Source organism: Anser anser (genome assembly GCF_964211835.1).
Source record: "Anser anser genome assembly, chromosome: 1".
Lineage (NCBI taxonomy): Eukaryota > Metazoa > Chordata > Aves > Anseriformes > Anatidae > Anser > Anser anser.
The window spans coordinates 45,548,188-45,569,602 of NC_139720.1; the positions used below are offsets into that span (position 1 = coordinate 45,548,188).

At 39.1% G+C, this 21,415-nt stretch overlaps 1 protein-coding gene across 11 annotated transcripts in view; it reads right to left on the reverse strand.

Moving 5' to 3' along the window:
- The window catches only part of CNOT4 (CCR4-NOT transcription complex subunit 4), a 92,062-nt gene that overhangs the window by 2,098 nt on the left and 68,549 nt on the right, over window positions 1-21,415 (reverse strand). For 5 of the 11 annotated variants that reach the window (XM_083821215.1, XM_083821213.1, XM_083821210.1 and 2 more), the window contains 5 exons: window positions 20,234-20,389; window positions 17,616-17,673; window positions 17,084-17,333; window positions 14,836-15,333; window positions 29-241 (listed from right to left, as the gene is read on the reverse strand). In XM_083821215.1, the coding sequence (XP_083677341.1) occupies window positions 29-241; window positions 14,836-15,333; window positions 17,084-17,333; window positions 17,616-17,673; window positions 20,234-20,389 (1,175 nt within the window). The remainder of the gene's footprint in view (window positions 1-28; window positions 242-14,835; window positions 15,334-17,083; window positions 17,334-17,615; window positions 17,674-20,233; window positions 20,390-21,415) is intronic. The other 6 variants (XM_083821211.1, XM_083821212.1, XM_083821220.1 and 3 more) reach the window with 3 other exon arrangements.

Below are 21,415 nucleotides of genomic sequence, written 5' to 3' on the forward strand. Positions count from 1 at the left end.
CGGAGCTGAAGGAGTGAGAAACGATTACCTGTGATGATTGCGGGGTCCATCCAGCTGCCAGGGCTGTCCCAATTCAGGCTGTCGGTGGTGGCAGTGTTGGACGTTGGTACACTGTGGTTGGCGTTGGAGGGGGAAGAAGCATTGGGCAGTCCACCAAAGTTGATGTTAATGTTCGGTAGAAGTGCCCTTAGCCCGTCCTGCCATTCCTTCATATTTAAACTCTCTACAGAACTGCTGTTGTCTGGGAGATTTACCAACAAAAAAAATGAAAGATAAAAAATAAAAAGCTGAAGTTAGAAACAGATGTCCTTCTTTGGTGGGGTATGGGATTTTGTTTTTACTTGTTAAGCTAAGCATTTAATACTTTCCCTGTCCAAAAATTAGGGTAAATGTTTATATGGTTGATGAATTATCCAGAGGGACTGGCAGGTTTTAAACCAAGTGTAAGTGGGTGGGAGAAAGATTTAACTCCTCCCCCATTACATATTTCCCCATTTGTTTTTTTCAGTTCAGAGGCTCAAATAATGAAGGGCACAGTGGCTCCATTATTGATTAGGGAAAGCCTACCAGATTCTTTATGAAAGGACCTCTGGTGCAAGTTAGGTAACCCAATTCATCTGCTTTATCAATGGGCAGCAGGCTCGAAAGGGTTGTTTTCTTTGAAGTATATTAAAATGAAGAAAGGCTAGGTAGGGCTTTGCTATAGAAACCGAACATGATTAAATTTCCTGAGGAACCAGGGAGGCAGGGAAATATCACGAAAGTTTTTTGTTTTGTTAAAGCTTGCTCATTCACAGCCCTACAGATGTTCTTCCGAAGAAAACAGTAACTAGGTTCTCATGAAGCTGGAAGGAACGTGATTTCCTCTTGCAGTTGAAGAACAGTAGCAAAAATTCTTTAGAGACCCGTCAGAGTCATTTCTGGCACAGCAACATCCTCAAACTTTGGTTAGAAGCAAACCAGCTGGATACTGCAACAGTCAAATCTGAACTATTTGGCAAAGTTTCAAGGCATGTATTGAAAATGGACAACAGCACAACTTGGCTGTTCGCACTACAGCAAGTGATCCCCACACACAAGTGGTAAGCCATGCTATCTAGAACAGACTATCAGGTTGCAGGATCCATTTCCTGCTTTAGGAATCCCAAAGCAAAACAACACAAGAGCATCCTAGTATTTCATCTGCCAATACTGCAAGTTAATATTAAATACAGCTTTCTGTCAAACATATTTGAAAGGAGAGCGGTGGGTAGTATGCTGGCACTGCACCGTGACAAAAAATAGAATAGACTTTTTTTTTAAAGCCTTCTCTACCTGTCCTAATTGAAGAAAAGACCTTGATGCCAACTAGCAGTGTTACTGTGAGATACGTGCAGAATACTGCTACTCCAACAACTGAAGAGATTTAAGTCTTCACAGAAAATTAGAGAATATCACTAGCTTGCAACTCTGTTTGGAGACTGAAAAAGGTAAAGTCACTTGCTATCAAAACTTTCCTTAGCAATTTTTGTAAAGGGCAATGCCCAGAAAGAGCTGATGTCTCCAACAATCCCCTTTTTGTAACACATTCTTGAAATCCTGTGCTTTCATAATGAACTTTCCCTCCTGAGACTGATTTACATATATATACACACACACACTTATATGAAGACTAAACTTAAGATGTTCTTTCTGTATAGAATTAGAGCAATTTAAATCACAACAGTAAGTCATATTTCAGCCCATGCCACCAGCTGAGCTTCAAAATTAATTACTATGCTGATCTGCTATACCCACTTCACCTATGATGACTACTGGGACAAAGCATTCACTTCTAACCCTCGGCATGCCTAACGCAGTTTGTTCCAGCACAAGCATCTGTGTGCTTCAGTGCCCACAGGTAGCAGGACAGCAGCTGAAATCTAGAACATCTGTGGCCAGACTGCTGCTGCATGCAGGTGAAGCAACCACTCTTCAGAGGTTAGCGCATTAAGTACCTCAACTAGAATGGAAGCGAACTTGAGCACTGCAGTAAGCAAAGAAACAACAACTCAAAAGTCATGTGGTAGCAGTAAACCCTAAAGCCTGCCCATAACTATATGCACCACGCTCCATCTACAGATCCAAATTTTAAGTGCTTCAGGAGAAAAAAGCCCAAGCAGTAACAGAACTGCAGCTCTGACTCCACCAAGTATCTCAGAGCAGTTTTAGAAACCTTAGCACACAGACGTGAGAAAAGCAGCCCAGCATCCCAACTTCAGCATGCCTGTGTCCACACAACCACGTGAAGCAACAAGTGTGTTCAATGGGGCTGGTCTGGAAGTCACATTGGAAGAAAAGAGCGGGCTTATCTGTGACTTGTTCTAATCTCATTTAGCACTGAGCTGTACTGCATACAGCTGGCTTTCATCTGTACTTTCTTTCACCGTAAATCAAAACCACTCCCTGTTCTCTCCAGAACTCACTCACTTCCTTGCAATATTAACGCCCACAAACCTTTTTAAATAATTTGGTGTAGTTACTTCTTCATTCAGACCTATAAAATACATATATAATTTTTCCAAGTCCAGTTACATGACCCTGGGGTTGAAAAATTTGGAATTTAAAAGACAAAGCACTAGCCAGAAACATCCTTGATAGATTTTTGCCCACAATCCTCTCAACATCCATAGGCCTATGAGAGGTAAGTTCCAAACTTCAGCTCTCCAAACAAAAATAGCCGACTCACCATCACAGAAATAACTGTGGTAGACTCCCCAGGGCGCAGTATCAGTTTCCACTATTTTCTTACACCACTGCTTCCAAAGGCATGTGCAAGGAATACAGCTCATTTGTAATTACTTCTACTATGCAGGCAAAAAGCATGTACAAGATGCTTACTAAGACCACATGTAAGCAAACATACTTGGAATACCTGTGTGTTGGGGATCTGCAAGCTTGTGATGATCTTAATCACTGGTGTTACTAACCCCAATACGCCCTCAAAGCCTGTGAGACAGCAAATAAGCTACACACCTGCAACATATGCCTGTACGCATGCACACAGTATAATAAATAATGTCACTGAGAAAGTCTGATGAAGTCAAAGCCACCAAGAAGACAACTTTTAAGTAATGGGATAGGGAAATAAATACAGTATGGCATTACGCTGTCTTGGGCTAAGAAAAATATGTTGACTGTTGTCATGTTATTTGCCATATACAGAATGACAGAGTACCGAGTACGTAAGAGTCCAGAAGGATAACAAGCATTTGAAATACAAGATTTTTCCATGGAACCTTTTCAAGGAACAGAAGAAGCTGGCACTTTTTGTTGAAGTGACAGGCTGTAAGGCAGGCACAGTGTACCATTAGTATTTACCATAACGGAAGACAAAGGAGGACTGTCCTTTGTCTCAACTGTCAGTACAAAATCCACTTAGAATCACTGAATGCAAGAGAAGAAAGTCCTAGAAGGATTCAACATCTATATATATCTTTTTAATTTATTAAAATCTCATGCTCCTAGGTACAAGCAAATGACAAAACTCCAAAAGATGCGACTTTCCCAGACAGTTGTGTTTTATGGGGCTAAAAAAGCAAGCTATGACAAAAAATACTGCTCTCTGACACCAAAGAAAAAGCAAGCACCACATTACTCAGGTGCCTGTAACAGTTTTCTAGCTTGGCTAATAAAAGCACCATAAAAAACAAACCCGCCAAACAAACATGACTAAACGAAGCTGCTCAGCTTTCTCAGACTCAAAGCCTCCAAGGAGAAGTGCAGCAATTACTCTTGCAATTACTCTTACAGCATTTGGTAAGGGGTTACATGCATTGATGGGTAAGGGCAGATGGAATCGACAGAGACTGCAAAGCCCTACAACGCCTCCTGCACTACCTACTGACTGCGACCAGGTAGGACAGCCAGTCACAAAGCACCCTGATGCAAAACAACGCCTGAGCAATCTCGGGGCACCACCCAGCAAGGCTCAAACCACACAGTTAAATCACCATGCCTGTGCTGGAGTCTGACAAGTTTTAAACATGAGTAAGTGAAAATGCAAAGTACTTCCACCACCTGAAGAAAGTAAATAAGACTCTTCAGCTAGTTCATTCTTTTTGTTAACGAAGTTTATGGTTGACCATAAAGCTAGTACCGTGTTTATAAACAAATGGGTAGCTTCCCATTACTACAGATCTACTAAAAAGATTTTTTAAGTCATCTTTCCCAACTTTATTCCCTGCTACCAAATAGGTTTGATTTTTAACTGGCTAGCAGCCTGCTTGGTTGGACACCATAACCTATGAACATGAGAACCAATACTCTACTCCTTCCCTCTCTCAAAGAGTGGAAATGTTGTCTCCAACGGCTTCATCCCAATTTAAAGCAGGATGTCCAAGGACAGTGGGAAAATTGGACAGAGTCCAAATACAGTTCACATCAATGAAAAGATTTTATACACCAAGATCAACCGGAAGCATTTTAGAGCCTCCTCCCTTCCCACCCCCCAGCCTTGTCCCCCGGACAAGAGAATAACCTCGTGAAGCTCCCCTGAAAGCACCACTATTTGCACAAAAATGGGCACAAACACAGATCACAGACTATATTAAACTTCAATTTTCTCTTAATGCGCATTTCATAATCCCGTCTGCTCTAACGGAAACCTGAGTTTCCAGAGGTGAACAGACCCCACCGTTCTGGCACGGAACTTTTTCATGTTTCTGATGTAGTACGTCACCATGAAATAAAAGCATTGTACCTAAATTTTAACAGTTTAGGACTGTCTGAAACAGAACAGACAAGGGAAAGAAAATGCTTCACCACAGACATAACCTGTTTATCTATCTACCATAAAGCAAAAATACTTAGTTATTTTTAAACAGATACTACTGGGAAGTCTGATCAGTATAAAGCTGGTGACTTTATGAATTTGTAATGAAGTCACTGCCCCATCATGACATCCTAGCAGACAGTCTGCTAGTCTTACTGCACTGCCTTTTATCTGCAATGTTTTGACATTGTTCCTTCAAATCAGGTGGAACAACATGTATTTGGGGAAGAGACAGTAAAGGGGATGATAGCCAAGCAAAAAAAAAAAGCATGGTTCTGTTGTATGTAATCAGTACTTCAGAGGAAGTTTGCATAACTGTCAGTTTCATGACTTCATGAATTCTGACAGACAACACTACAATGCAGACTGTTTAAAACACAAAGGTTTTTCAAATTTGGCTACCCCACTTGATCTTTTATATCAAGGGTAATGGGATAGCACATCTGAGTTTCATTTTAGTGGGCTTGTCTCCCACCAAATAATGTCCTACAAAGACTGGACCCTTTCAAATCATTGTCCTAATTCCAGTACAAGACTATGATCAAATCTGTATCAAGGTTCAAACAGCACATTAAGGAACTAACAAAGATCACAAGACCATCACATTAAGTGAATGTAAAGCAAGTGCAGTTCTTTGCCAAAATTATATTCCAAGCTAATACAAGAGCCTGACTGTACTAATTGCGTAAAACTTAAATATCTTTATGCCAGGAGTCCTAACTGTTCTAGTCCTGCTGAAGAGCAAACAGTCCTGCAAATCTGGGTCGCAATTATTTGTTTATTTTTGAAGAACCCATCAGTATGCCGTGTGTATGACCGAGGCACACAACAGTGCTAGAGAAAAGCCTCAAGTAAGCAAAAGCAATTCAGAGGGAAACCACTGTATAGGAAAAAAAAATAAACCTATTAGCCATGTTGTGTAACTGCACAGGTTAGCAGCAACAGAAGCGCACAGAACAGCGAGGTATGTTCAGGACCAGAATGCCCACTGCAATGACCTGGCTATTAGGAGGCCCTTAGGAAAGCTTCAAGGACACTGTACAGTAACAGTTTTGAAGCCTTGGCAAAACAACCAGAATTACAAAGTTGGGCCCAGGACAGGAAAATAAATAGTTTAAAAAAAAGAAAAGGAACAGGAAAGAGGACCTGAAAGAGTTCACTGAGTTTTTCCAACTTGAACAGAGCCAAGCGCGGCCACCAGCCAAGCATACCCTTGGTATGGCATCCCTATTAGTCCCAGCCTGCACTCTGTGCTACCCTTTTAACAGGTACCACAGGTAGCCCGTGCTTTCCATGAAACAGCTCCTTAACCTGTTCTGAAGTGATAGGGGCTTTATTTTCAGCTCAAGATTCCCCTCCACTATTGGTATTTCTCTTTTGCAAGAAGATATCCGATATTTCACTCTGTAGGGAGAAAGAGGAGAGGACATCCATCTTAAGATGAAGTGATTCCCGTCACATGAGAGAAATTTAAAAACCTTTCATTCAAAGCCTCCATCATCATCATCAGAACAGTGATGATAAAACCATACCTGTGTCACTTTAACACAACTAAGCGTGTTTGCTCATGGAATTTTCTAAAACCATGAGTAAAATTCTGCTCATACTGCTGTGGTCTGAAGGATTTCACTCTCAGACTTCATTGATTCTGCGTTTGTGATTTCTAGGAAACGTACAATGCTTAAACTAAATGACGAAGTGGCACACAGATTCACGATAGCCTGAAAACATCATTGTCAGAATAAGATTGAACCTGTCCACGTTTAAACAGCGTCACTACTCATCGGGAATACAAGTAGCCACTTCATGTAAGGGAGATACCAAGTGACAGGAGTGCTGGAAGATAAAGCTGCTAAGGAAAACATGTAAAAGCCTCACAGACATTCTCTATGCATCAGAAGCAAGTTGGTGATCCAGGAAAACAGCTTTCTAAATATCATTCCCCAGAGCAGATTTCACAGGAAAGTCTTACGGTCACAAACTCAAAGAGCAAGGGAAACCAAAGAGCAAGGGAAACAGCAATACACGTATATACACACAAAATTGGATTTGGTAATAAAGAGCACTACTCTACTCTGAACTTTAAAGTAATGCAAGTAGAGCAGCTTTTATCTTGATCCCACATTGATTTCCACGGTTATATTAATCCCACATCTACCCCATTTAATAGACATCATGTAAATTAGAAAGGCACTATTTTTCATTTAAACCGCACTTTTTTTTTTAAAGGATGCCAGTAAACCAAACTACCGAGTACAAGAGGAATATATTGAATTATGAACTATACACTTTGAAGGAAGAAAATCTTTTTTCTAAATAATTTTCCTTTCTGATGAAGGTCTGACAGTATAACCTTTAAGCTTTCTTTGACTAAGTAACTATTAAGACAGATATTCAATAGAAAGATTCATATTTACTTGTACATACAGTGTCAGAACTTAGATCAGGTTTGAGAAAAGCAATTTTGTATTAGTATTCTATCCTTGTGACTGACGTGTACTTACCACAGCTCAAGAGACCAAATCTAATACATAATTATAGCAGCCAGCCACCTAATTCTAAGCCCTAAGAAAACTTCAAACCAAGATTCTCGCTAGCTTTGAAAAACATGCTGACATCAAGTCAGATGTTTCCAGAGTATCCTGGAGTATTCCAGCATTTTTATTACTTTTTAATTATTTATTGCTGAAAGTATATAGGATTCCAGTGTAAGACCTCAATCAAGTTGGGGTCCACTGTCCTACCTGCAAGAATGACATTCTGTAGTACTTCCATTTTAGTCAGTAAATATCCTTTTTCATGTGAGCTAATTCCTCATCAAAAAATGGATCTCATAAGACTAAATGCAGTTATCACCACTGATAATACTAAATCTTAATGTAAACCTAAACTGAGCTCATAAAGACTGTTAAAGGCACTGCAGTGAAGACAGACATCTGAATCCTACACATGGAAAGCGTGACTTAAAAGCCCAGGAAAATAAGCAATTTCCATTCATCTGAGGGAAAAAATAACTTTCACTGAAGTATACCTGGTGCTTACTCTTAGTTTTTGCAGCAGATTTCAATCTTACTATGTTATCCTAACTGTCGGGAAAAAAATGCTTTGACCTCAAATGAAAATCCTTTACATGTACCTGTGGTATATGCATATATACGTATGAAAGCAAAACGTATGGAATTTTCCCCATGGTCAATACAGTAACTAGAACTGGTAAATAAAACTCTGATCTTCAATGTCATGATCAATAATTAGCAAGAGTCTATACAGTTAAAAATTCAGGATTCCAGGAATTCCTATCCAATCCTCTGACCAAGGCTGTGAGAACAGCATTAGTACAATGAATGCATGCACTAACAAATTACAAACCCATTTTCAATTTCTCCATGTATGTAACCAATACAGCTGAGGTATATTTGTGGATACTTCACTCCATTAGAAGGTTCAAGAAACCTAAAGAAAAACAAACCCTCCATGACAGTAATTCTGATTACTAAATACTATCTTCCAACAGGGATGACCCACTTTAAATGTAAACATACACACAGGTAGGTATAGTTTTTTAATCGGTATCTTTGGGAACAAGCTAGAGTTCAACTGAGGCTGTGACAGGGAAGGAACCAAGAGATGACAAAGCAGGGAAAAGATCAGATTTTTTTTCCCAAGAGAGATTTGGTGTCATTCAGAAGGAAAACCCTTTTCATAACACTGTTCTTTTAATTGCTGTTGTTTCTTTAGGGTATTTCACTTACATTCCTGCACCATTACAATTTTTTTTTTTAATTATGCTCGACTTTTCTCAGTGGTTATTCAAGTTGTTTTACTTAGAAATACATTTATGTAGAAAGCTTATGAACTGTGTGCTTTTTGTTAAAACTCAGTCATAATTAGAATTTGTAAAATTGACTTGACCCGGAAAGATTTGAAGTTTCAAGTCCATTCACAAGATGTGGCCTCATTTGACAACGCTACTTGTCTGATACAGCTTTTATAACATTTGGTGAACTGCTCTTAAATAGTTTAATAATGAAAAGCTCTTGCTTTTATGTAGTGAATTTAGTCTACCATGCCTAAAATACAGGCTAAGGCCACAGTGCTCATGCAGCTGAAGTTTCTTTGGTGAGACTACTGGGGACACGGAACAGTCAGGAAGGGCTGACTTCAAACACCTGCCCCGTGTTCGCTTCCCCTGCTTCTTGTTGGGGAGTTACCTGAAAGCTGTCAGGACTGATGGGCCAGAGTGCAAATGAGGCGAGCCACGCGGGCCAATTTCAGCCAACATAGCATTTGTTTCGAGTCTAGCTATGTTAACATGATTAGTCATTTCTCTGATGTGCTGCAGCCAAGAAAAGTTGGAGGATTTTTATTTTTATATTTACATCGTCACATTTTTCTTTCAAAGTAAAATTAGACATGTAAAAAACAGGCAAAAAAGCAGGATGCCTGTCCTTAACTGCCATCCCTAATAATCTTACAATTAAACGTTTTCAAAAATTTAGTAAGAGCTTGAACCAAGCTCACAGAGATGAAGGAATAGGTATTTATACAGTAAACTTTATTTGGAACAGTATCTCCTGTACAATCATAAGAAAAATTCCATAGGATTTTAAAACAGTTGCTATATCAACACCAAAAAGGCACTGGGGCTGGGGGGAGGTCAGATGAGACTTTAAAGCAGATGGAGAAATGGCAAGACTTGAAGGACAGGTGCTGGGGATGAGGTTCTTTCAGAGAGAATGACAAGATTATGTTGTTACGGAGGACGGGACTTACTAGTGAATGCATAAAGTATATGGGAGTTGAGGAACACAATAACAGAGGTACAATAAAAAATATTCACAGCAGGCTTCAAACCATGCCATTTGAGATTGGCCCTATATTTACTATTTTAAAAATGGATCAGAAGTCTCACTTCCATATACTATATTTTAAACCTAGCAGCATTAAAAATACCTCCTTGCACCTCTGGAGCAAGGGAAGCAAGCAAGCCAAAAACTTATTTTCAAATTTAATTTGTTACATATGGTGCTGAGAATTTCACCTCTTCACTAGTGAAATACAAAATCAATTAGGACTGGAAATGAAAGGAGAAAGAGCCAGAGCTTATAAATAAGCTCTGACTTTCATGGGTGGGGAATGCACACAGGAACAAATGATTTCCAAAATAAGATGGGAGAAGGGGAAAAGGCCCACGAACCTCCATGACAAATCAGATACCCTGGGCATAAGAACTGATGAGAAGAGCACAATATTCAACAGCAAAGATTAGACCAAGAATGGCATCGTATTTGCTGATGAAAATAGCACAGGGGATCTCTGCAATGGTCAGCAAAAGCAATACTGGAAACAGATGAGGGTCATTTCCAAACAGCCCTTTTTATATGACAACTTAAAAGCAGCGTTCAGTCCTTTATTTTCAGGTGAGCAGAGATCTTGACATTGGCATAACATCCATTTCAGAGAGAGGCTGCCCTGTGCTCTAGAAGGATAGAGGCCTTCAGAGGTGTCAAACCCAGCACCTAAACTATTAGTTGCTTCAGTTCAGATTTTCAACAGATTCGCTGTTTTCAATATTTACACCTAATCAGATAAAGACTTCAGCTACAGGCAGCCATAGATCTCATCAGGAGCACAGAAAAGACAACATGAAGCTGCAGTGCTTTGGCTTGACAGAAAGCCAAATGTCACCGAAGACCATCAAGGGAGCAAGCAGTCTTCTTTAAAGGCTTAGAACAGAAAATTAATGGCCTAATGCATCTTACTCTTAACCCGCATGAGCATCTATACTTAATTTCAAACTGGCATTAAACCTTTCACATTGTCAGGCCAAGAGGAAAAGCGTGGCAAAGTGCTCTTTCAAGCACTGCAACAAAACAAAGGGACATGAGGCAACGCTGTTTAACTTGCACTGATACCGCTAGGAGACAGGGTTTCATTCTTTATGCTTCCTAACTGTCTCTAGACCCACTTGACTATTTCAAGTATCTTAGATTTTTAGTATCTGTGGAACAGATATACACACAATGTTGTGTACCATTAGTCCTGGAAAAGCTAGAATTAATCCATCTCATTGTAACTGAATTGAGAAGCTTTTACAATTATATTTTCTCCTAATTTGGAATTAAATTCATAATAATTATGCAATTAATATATGAAACAACAGCCAGTGTTTCAAAATTTTACTCACACATTGCATAAAATTGTCAGGAAAGGTGAGCTAATTTACAGCTTTATTCTACTTTTAGCTGGGTAAATTTGTTCTTTTTTTTTCTATGTAATAAAATCCATGACTACCAAACACCCACTAAACTATTTTCCCATTATTAATAGACATGCATTTCATTTTACCATCTGTCTCAAAACAGAGCCCTGCTCTATTCTGTGACCCAATACTACACTTATGATTTTAGAATATAAAATCAGGTAATGTAGCAGAGATGATAGTGTATTAACTATCAAAGCTTCTTGATAGCCTAACAGCCTGCAGTAAAATTAAAAAAGGCACATCTACTCATGGTGCTGTTGGTGCATCTTTCCTTAGTCATTATCTGCAGAATAAAGGAGAGCCCCTCCCCACACAATCCAGGGTAAGATTGCTTTTAGCAACAACCATGCTGTCCAGAAAGATGTCACTGAACTTTTATCCCGAGGCATATTTACACAGCAAGCCATCTAACCCATTCCACTAAAGACTAAACTGGCCCTTGCAATGGAACTATGTTACATCTATTACAGTTTACAAAATCCTGCTGGACAGACAAGAAGGAAGGAAAATTAATTTGTGAATCAGTCAATCAAAAAGTTCATTTAAATAAAGATTGGGGACAACAGTATGTCTGATGAGTATGGCAAATTTCAAGTATATGCATAGTTTTAACATGAAGTCAATTGTGTCACTTCACTAGAAACAGCAGAAGTACTACTACTGAGAAATAGGCTACCACATTCAAAAGATTTTTTTTAAATGAGAGCTTAAAACATTTAGGTAGCACCTGTGTCCTTCCATTTAAATCTAGCACGCATTGCCAATAGCTCTACTTGGAGCTATGGAATTAGAAAGACAGCACAGATCTGATTTGAAACTAGACAAAAGGCACCTTTAAAATATTACATTTAACACGTCAAACATGAATACTTCACATTCACGTGAATAAAACGTCTACATAAAGCAGAATCAGCAGGAGTTCAGAAGACATTGCTTTCTCCATACGAGCTTTAAAAACAAATACACTTAAGTGGAACCAACTAAAGTTGGGATTTAGAAAGCCTAGGAAGTAGCTTACTAGCTTTAAAAAAACAATTCATTTTGAAGAGTTTAAGGGCTGCTTGTTTTCACATAAATTGAATGGAAAAGTTGAAAAGGGTTGGTTAAACACAGCATGCAGAGTAATCAGATGATGCACAGAACAAATGTTTTCCTTTTTTTTCTTTTAAATGACTGGTCCAGTATCACCTGCTTTAGGAATTTGTGATCTTTCACGGTCATGTAAAAAATTTGGTGAGATCTCTCAGGAAATACGCAACTTTGACAGCACTTGAATCTCTGCTAGGAAACAATGTGAAGGTTTTGTTTACACTCAAGTTTCTTTTGCTGTTATATCTGAAACAGCCAAGCTGATGACATTTTCTAAAATACTTTAATTCAGACTAAGAACAAAGCTAACAGGTGCTTCAGATATACTACAACTAACCCCTCTGTATTGCAAAATGGCTCTAGTGATACATAAGGCCTTTCTACACCAGCTAGAGTCTGTTATAAACCACTAACAAAGTCATGCCTACATGGTTTCTTTACTCGTATACCACTTGCCTCCCTGAATCCATAAATCAAATAAGGAAACTAGGGAAGTCCTATAATTACACATCTGCTACTGGTAGATTAAAAACGAGCATAAAGAACAGGTATTACTCTTTCACAAAACACTGTTGTAAAGCTTGTGCACTAGATACAGTTTTGAAAATAAATTCAATACATTGGAAACTAGCAAGTCAACGTATCAAAAAAGAGGCATGAGGGCACCTCCTGATTTTCAAATTATTTGTACTTCTGAAGCAGTTAGAGTCACTGCAGGAAACCCAAGACACTAAATGCAAGTAGTACAACAAGTAGTACAACTTCAACTAGCACAAGATATACCAGACCTCCTTTAGACTTCAGCCAATCTGACAAGAAAAGGAAAAAGCAGTAATTTTGTTCACACAGATCACTTTTTTCAAGGTACATCAGAACTGACATGCAGATCAGCTGAGAAGCATTTGCATAGCAGCTACTAATGCTACCTAACTGTGAACCAGGCAACAGTGTTTTCTATAACAAGAGTTTAAAATCAAGTCAAAGGAACTTTCCATAGAGACTACAGCAGATGTTTGCTTTCTGTTCTTAGCACTTTATCTGCCAAAAGTATTTTGAGATTAATTGGTTCTAGCAGTTGTATACACAAAAGGATACGATCAAGTACCATCTCTGTGGCCTTAAGACATATGGGGAAAGCACGTGACATGGGCTGCGTGCATCAACCAGGAGCACACAACTGGCTCTTCAGGAGTACCAAGCCTTCTACAAAGAAATTCACTTTCAAACTGCCAAAGGCAATTAAAATAATGCCTTCTAAAAAAAAATACTTTGGCAAACCTGAGAATAATCTGCTTTGCAAACGGATCAGTTTTCAGCACTGAAGGATCTTCCTGCCCTCCTAGTCCACAAGAGGGTACTGTTACCAGGCCCTTCACAAGGAGGGTTTTACAATTCAGCAGTAAAGTCAAGACAAAGTCTTGCAAAATTCCTGTGAGTTCTCTGCAGTTTAGGGGAGAGCGAGCAACAACTTGCAGTGCTATAGATGCTGCATTTTTGACTCAATGTCAACTCTTCTTCCCCACACACACATTTCAGTGCAAGCAGTATCAGTAATTTTTGTTTTAAAACTTTGTCACTGCTAGCATAAAGACTGAACTATTTGCATTTGTCATCTGGACAAAATGCTTAGACTATGAATCAGCTGAAGGACTCTACAGCAGTACCATAGCTTCGACAAGCCTCCAAAGAGGACAAAGAACAGGGAAACAGCCAGAATTAGCTCTTGCACTAGAGCATCAAAACAAAAGTGACTTGTTCTAGGTCACCTTCTTGCAGTATACCTAGTACTTCAAACACCACCCGAAGAAAGTACCATTGGCAACATCTCGAGACAGTTTTCTTCAACTCACGGCTACAGAGCTTACGGAGTTTCTACCTGCAGTTCCTTATAAACCTAACACAATTCCCCCCGCCCCCCATTAGAAAAAGAGAAGCTGGGCAGGACAAGCCATATAGGAGCTGCAGAAGGATTTCAAAATTCCAGAAATGAAGTTTTAATCAGAACAGTTATTGTCAAAGTTAGCTCCTTAGTTGTAAAGCTTGCTGCAGGAGCCTCTCAGCTAATTCAGGGCAGCGAACGACCTGACTGCACATTTATTTTCCTCCAACATCACAAGCCTCACAATCAGGATGAAGCCTCTTACAAACGTTGCAAGCATCCATTCAGTGAAAGACTAACGTGATACAACTAAGGCCATCTGAAGTATAGAAATGAACAGCACTGAATATTTTATTATACATTCATTTGGTTATGCACAAGAGGGAACAACCCCAGCCAAGACATGTGGCACAAATCATTACAATTTTCTGAAGTTTTAGTAACTTTGGTCAGCACCTCACATCAACACAAAAGTCACGATTCACTTTCAGGGCCTACCCTTAAGGAAAGCCAGTTTGGAAAGACTGAAGAACCAAAATACCAGTCTGTTTTGGCACAAAATTAAGCGGGCACAGAATACTCCACCTTCCTTATAAAGCTCAATATTACAAGGCTAAACATCCAGATACTTTTTTTTTTTAATGGAGAGGGTCTATTGAAAATGATGTTCCTCCCTCTCTTCATAAGCCTAGTATGACAGTTAAGAGACATAGTTCTACCACTTGTAGCTGGCTATTACCTTTTCCTGTCCTGACTCAGAAACTGAAAGCACGCATTAAGTCATATTCACGGCTGTCCTGATTCACCTACCTGATATAGGGATCCCTCCCAGACCTGTGCTGTGTTGTGGTGGGAGATTCAAGTCCAAGAAATTACTATTTGAGGTGGGATTTGCTGTGTGGTTCAAGTGCATGATGCTATTGCGTGGGAAGGCCATCCAAGGATAGCGAGCTGCTTGGCCTGGAAAACTGAAGGAGTTGTAAACTGCTCGATGCTGTTGAAACTGTGGGAACCTCTGTGGCATGAGTGGAAAGGTGCTACTGAGAGAGTTGGCATTTGCGGGTGCAGCAGGATGCAGAAATCCAGAGCCTGGCCCTTTGGCAGTTGTAGTGTGTGGGGTAGGGTTCTGAAGAGATGTGGGCGAGAGGGAAGGTTGGTCTTGGACTGACAGTTCCTTCTCAATCAGGTCTGCTAAGGCTTTGCGGGTGATGTCAAAGGGGTCAAACCCTAAGTCGTCCTCTTGCTGTTTGGAGGAACCAAACCCAAAAGCCGCTTGCCAGTCTGTGGAGGAAGATACTGGTATAGTTTCTGTTGGAGAGGAATAAGATTTAGAACAAGAATTAGTATTTGTCCATACAAAAATCTCAGCCTCAGTGTAATTTATGTCGCCAGTTTTATCTTTCATGTAATATTTCTTTGTAAATTCCCCAAAGACACACATCATTTTATCAGCTTGGAAATCCATTTTCAGACCAGACTGTAATAGATTTCTACTTCAGCTGAAGTGGCAGAACTAGCAAGCAGTAGTTTTATTACAGAACTGCTCCGACTGCACAAAAGCTTTTGTAAAATAAGCATTTTTCAGTAAAAGCAGAGTAGAAAGAAACCAAAAGACATTAGGACATTCTTTCCACCCAAATTACTGGGGAGAAGTGTTACCAGAGTTTAAAGTTGTTACTCAGTTCAGTATTTCTCTTTAAACATTAATGCTGTGCTTCAACTGTGCTGTGCAAAGAACTGCGGGTGGGGGTATTCCCTCAGATACTTTTGAGTAGTGGTTAAAACGTATTGTCTGCTATTATGACAAAAGCCAAATTCGTATGTATGCGCTTTGACTGAACAAAGGAAATAAGAAACTACATTACAAGATATTGGTAAATATTCTTAAGCAGCATGGCAGAAGAGTTGGTCTTCCCTGCACTTGCAATTAGCACTTCATTTTATTATAGTGTTTAAGTTTCTTAGCTCAGGTTCAGAGAATGCTGATCCTATTTTCACCATATTTTTCCTTAAAAATTGCAGTGAAGAAAGCTGATGAGTACAAGGTACTATCACTTACAACAACTCCCTCTGCTGGCAGGGAACCTGGACTGCTGCTTTAGGTACCATTAAAATTAACTTCAGCATCCTCTCAGAAAACAAACCTACAATTTCATTTTCAGATTAAAAGTGTTGGTAGGCAGGCAAAAACCCCTGTCCATCATACTTTTACTTTAATAGCAGCCATATATTTTGTATCCATTATGAAACAAGCCACCTGGAAGTTGTCTCCCACTGCTACTTAATCCTCACAAAACTGGTGTATATAGTACTTTAGCAGCAGGTAATTTTCTTGGTAATATTATTTACAAACAGGATTAAGACATCGAGAAGGAGATGAGCATTAAAAGATTAGCCACTAAGTAAAATGCTATTCTATCCCAAAGCATCATTACGTTTTATTTATTACTGATCTTGTTTCATTTAATTTTTGAACACATCCCTTAGGTTTCTAATTTGGAAACTAAAAATGATAACCATTCCCAAGACCATATCAATACTCCTAAAATGATGTTTCATTCATGTGAAGTGGTATTTTGTATCTTTCAATTGCTGCAATTAACTGTACTTTTATCTCTTCTGAATATATATAACCTCACTTCGGAAAGATTAGGCAGCTTCAGATAACTATGCAGGATACTCTACAGAAAATTTGAAATTCTACTGCATAGCTTCTGACATTGGAATTGCAGATTATAAACAGATTAATTTTAGTAACAAGCCTGTAGCATTAAATACATGTCACTCACCCTATTAAGCAGACACATGGCTAAGAAAAACTAAAGCACTCTGAAAATTTAGCCATGCGGTTTGAAAGTTCTGTAAATTTTCTTTTAGAAAAAATTCTTGTGTCAGTGCAATTCAGTTATGCTGTAGTAAAACATTTTAAACATTTGTGAAGTGGTGGAAAATTATATAAAGCATACCCTAGAGTTTTTAGTTCTACAGTGTTCTAGGCATCAGCTGCAAAAAGGAACCAATATAGAGCAGTGGAAGCTGGGTACAGAGGTGTGTGTACCTGATGTGAAGAGGCTCTGTGGTTCTGGTGCTGTAGGCCAGTCATTTGAAGTCTGTGGAGAGCTGGGGAATGGAGGAAGCCCACTAGGGATGGGGTTAGGGTGCCGAAAGTTGTCAGAGAAGAGCGACTGTGATTCTGTTACAGCCCCTTCAAAAGGGGACCGTGCACTGTGATTAGATGAACTGATGGGTATGACTGGATTGGGTTTTGTTAAACCAGGCGGTGGTGAAGGTGTGTCACTGTTTGTTATCTACAGGCAAAGGAGGAAGAGAGACAATTAGGTCCTGAGCATTTATATACAAAATATTCTTCACTAACAGTTGAAAAAAATCCTCAAAGCTATTGGCAACATTTCCTTTAGTTAATATATAGCTCAGTACAAGGTTTAACACTAAAGCAACTCGGCAGCAGCATACTTTTGTTTCGATTAAAGTTATACAATACTTCAGAAAGTATTTCCTTCTCAAATTACAAGTTGTACCAAGCCAAACAAACTCAATTCTTATGTTCACAGCATTTATCTTTATCTTACCTGCTGGGAGCTGTCACCATTTCCTATACTGAGGGAATCTGAAGGTTTGTCGATAGGGCTGCAAAAGTGGGAGGGGGAAAAAGTCAGTAAGTCACTCAGGTATTTAATGTGAACTTCAACATTTGATTTTGTAGTGATAGAAAAACCTTGAAAGAAAAACAAACCAAAATTAAATTGGGAGAGATAAGAAGGAAAGAAGTCCAGTATTTATTAGACTTTATTGGAATATTTATGATTAAAAAATTTGCCACAATATTTCTTCCCACCACTCTCCACTCTGCTTGTTGACTCCCCTGTTATGGAACAAAAGGAAAGTTTTAAGTGTCTTCAGAGTAACTCTTAGCCACTCAAAAGCCAGGACAGTATACATTTGTTGTCAGTTCCATCTATTCTACTATTGGAGAGAAAGTTGGGTTTTCTAAATACTTATGTTGTCAGTTCCCACGTGAGTCCTAAATAAATTTGGGGAGAGATAAGAAATTAAATTAACTACTTAATCCTGGTGGCAAGTCAAGCTTTCCATCAGCCTCAAAGCTTTAACTAGCAGAAATTAGTTCCAAGGTGAGAAAACTGAGCTTTGCGATGATAGAAGGGAAAAAAATGCAGAAAGACAATACAAAAAACTGTCAATAAAGAGAACTGAAGGTGAGGTACAGTAGAAAACCACTTCAGAAAGCTATTCACAGGGAATTAACATGACTCAGCTAAAATGGCATACCTTTGGATTCAAGATTTCACAGGCACTTGTGAACAGCCGTAGTTGTACTAAATACAAAACTAATGGTGTTTCATTAGCGTAAGCTCAGACAAAAATCTCTGCTTTGCAACTTAAAGATATTTTCATTTAATCTATTGTAAGAAGAAGAGATGCACAAGCATCTGATTACACAGCCCAGAACACTAGTCCTACAGACAAGGACTAGAAGAACATGAACGTGATGCAATTCAAATTACAGGCCCAATCTGTTAGTGCAAAATAAATATAGATATATTTTAACTGGTTGAAGACTTCAGATTGTAGACAAGTTGCAGTAGCAAGGGCTGTTTGAAAACGAAGTGTGATACTGCATAGAGCCATGTAGCAAGGTCCAAAATTCAATTCCTCGGGTATTTGTTCTCAGGATGACTATCTAAACCCAGAAAAATACATTCTTCTTCGTTGTGAAGAAAGTGTTTAAGTGTTACCCATTAATAAAAACAATTCTGGGGCAAAAGAACACTACATTGGTATTTCATAAAGGTAACTGAAGGTCAAATATATATGACTACAGAAGAAAAATCAGAAGATTAGTTTTGCAAACAAGTATTAGTCCAGTGAAGATTTATAAGTGGTTGAACAGCACGAAGAAAGTTCTTCCACTTGGAAGAAAGTTCCCTATGTCAGTAATTTCTGAATACCTACAGCATAAGAATTTGCTGTAGACGCTTCATTAAATCATCCTGATTGTAGAGCTGATGTTCCAAGTAAGTTCTCTCTCAGAGCCTTTGACAGAAAGTCACAACACTGCAGCCTAAAGCTATGCAACAGACAACTTCTAATGATGGCCTAAACACCGAAAGACAATGTGTATTATACTTGAACCTGCTTAAGCAGCCTGTAATCCTAAAATATGCTTTCAGTCCTCAAGAATGAAGATTCATTAGCCATTAGTCACAACATTTACCTATATATAGCACATTCTTTTCAAAAAGATGAGAAGGAAGCTGCATGTCACTACTGAGATGCAACCATAGGATCTCTGTCCATATCTCAGGCAAACTGCTACTAAAATAAGGTACCATTTTCAGCAGCACTCAGTGTTAATGCATCAGCTCAATATTCATTTAAAATGAAGATCAGCTCTCTAATCAGCAACACCACCTCTTGAAATATTAATGTTCACCTTGTTATTTTCTCATCTGACCTCTGAATAGGCCCAAACCAGTATGATGCAAGGTGGTCCAATAAAAACAGTAACAGCGTGACTGCAGACTGCTGTAAGTAAGTGCAGGTAATACTCATGCAGAAAACACTAGTTCTATTCAAGGGAGGCACCAAAAGAAGAAAAAATATCGGTTAACAATGAAGAAGTTATTGCAAGTAGATGAATTACATCCTCTGCACAAAGAAGGCTCAGCTGAATCTGCTGTGTGTTGTTCCTATTACTGAGCGATAATCAGGGAACCCTTACCTCTGCAGTTGTGTTTTTGGAACACACCACAGCGAACAGATGACAGATATACAGCCCTAACGTTCAGGTTCCTTCTCTTGAAGCTCTTCCAAGTGATGTCTCCTGATATATAGCCACTGGCATGCTACTTGTGTGGAAGCTTTTGTACAGAAACAAACGGCTTGGCATTGGCTGGGACCATGGCCCTCTGCAAGCAGCTAACACAAGCTGCTGATGCCTGATTATGCAGTTCCCCTGGGCCCCTACCTGTACCATCACTACTTTAGAGTTCTCCTGCAGCCTGCCAACCAGTCTTTTTGACATGGGCTAGGCTAAGCTTGGCTTTCTGTGACCTGATCAGGATTTCAATCCAGCTCTCCAACCAGAGAGACTGGAGAATCATTCCCTCCACACCAGTCAGTGAGAGAGAAAGTACGCTATCTGAAGTATAAAAGGCAGCACAATTACCCGAAATCTGAGTCTGCACCATCTGGAGTCATGTGTTCTGGGTCTGTGCCATTTTCTAATATAGGAGGCGTTTTCCTGTGTTCCATTGTTAAGCCGTTGGCTGATTTACTTGAACTCTGTAATGATGGCCAGGCATCTTTGTTATTACTGTTCAGTCTGAAAAAAGGCAAGAGTGGAAAAAAAAGAAGAGTTCAAGTTATGAAGAAAGTGTTTTAAAAATTGTAAGCACTGAGAAAATGAATCCTTGTGCCAGACAATCCATAAGAATAGATTTATCTGGATAGTATTTCTCAGATTTTAAGTGGTGATGATTTCAAAAAAAGAATTGGGAGGCAGGGAGAGGAGAAAAACTGGGCAGAGCTCTCCATTTTCTTCACTGAATAGATAGAGCTCCACTGCCAATGCTGAAGTCCAAACATGTCCATTCGAGGTGGGGGGGAATCCATTGACAGCTTCAAGTATCTAGGCCTACATACACCTCATTTAGAATTACTGGCTTTATCCCCTAGGTATTTTTAAAGGTAGTTTAGCTAATGTTTTACACTTTAAAAAATCTTCTATATTCCAGGACCTAACAAGCCTGGCAAAGACGAGGCTCTGTTTTATTCCCACATAAGAGTCCACAGCGTTATTAACAGACCATGAGACCAGTCAGATGAATGCATTGTTCATTCAAGTTACTGCTCATTTCATTTCCAGTTTTAAGCCGTAATTACATCCCTTTTTAAAAATTACATTTCATTTCAGAGAGAACATTCAATCTGGAAAAAAGTTCAAACGAAGACTCGAAGCTAAAGTTATCACTGAAAATAGTTATGTTTTATACAAACTGAAGTGGGCTGAAATATCTGTAACCAAATGCATTCAAATAACATTACCATCCAATAACACTATAAGCTAAAAACTTGATACAAAGATTTGTCTTCACTTTCTCTAGTTCTTTTCTATTACCTTCAGCCTTTCATTTGCTTCAGTTAGGATGCTACTTTTAGTGTTTGGGTGCTGTTGTCCAAGTGCTGTATTCATAAGGACTGAGCTTTCAAAAAAATTTTAACATGTTACTCTTGATGCCCCTTTCATTAATGTTCTTACTACATGGTCCCACATGTTCTCTACATATTAAGTCAAAATGTGGAAGTTCCCGTAGCTGTTTTATACTCCAGATAAAATTGATATTACTAG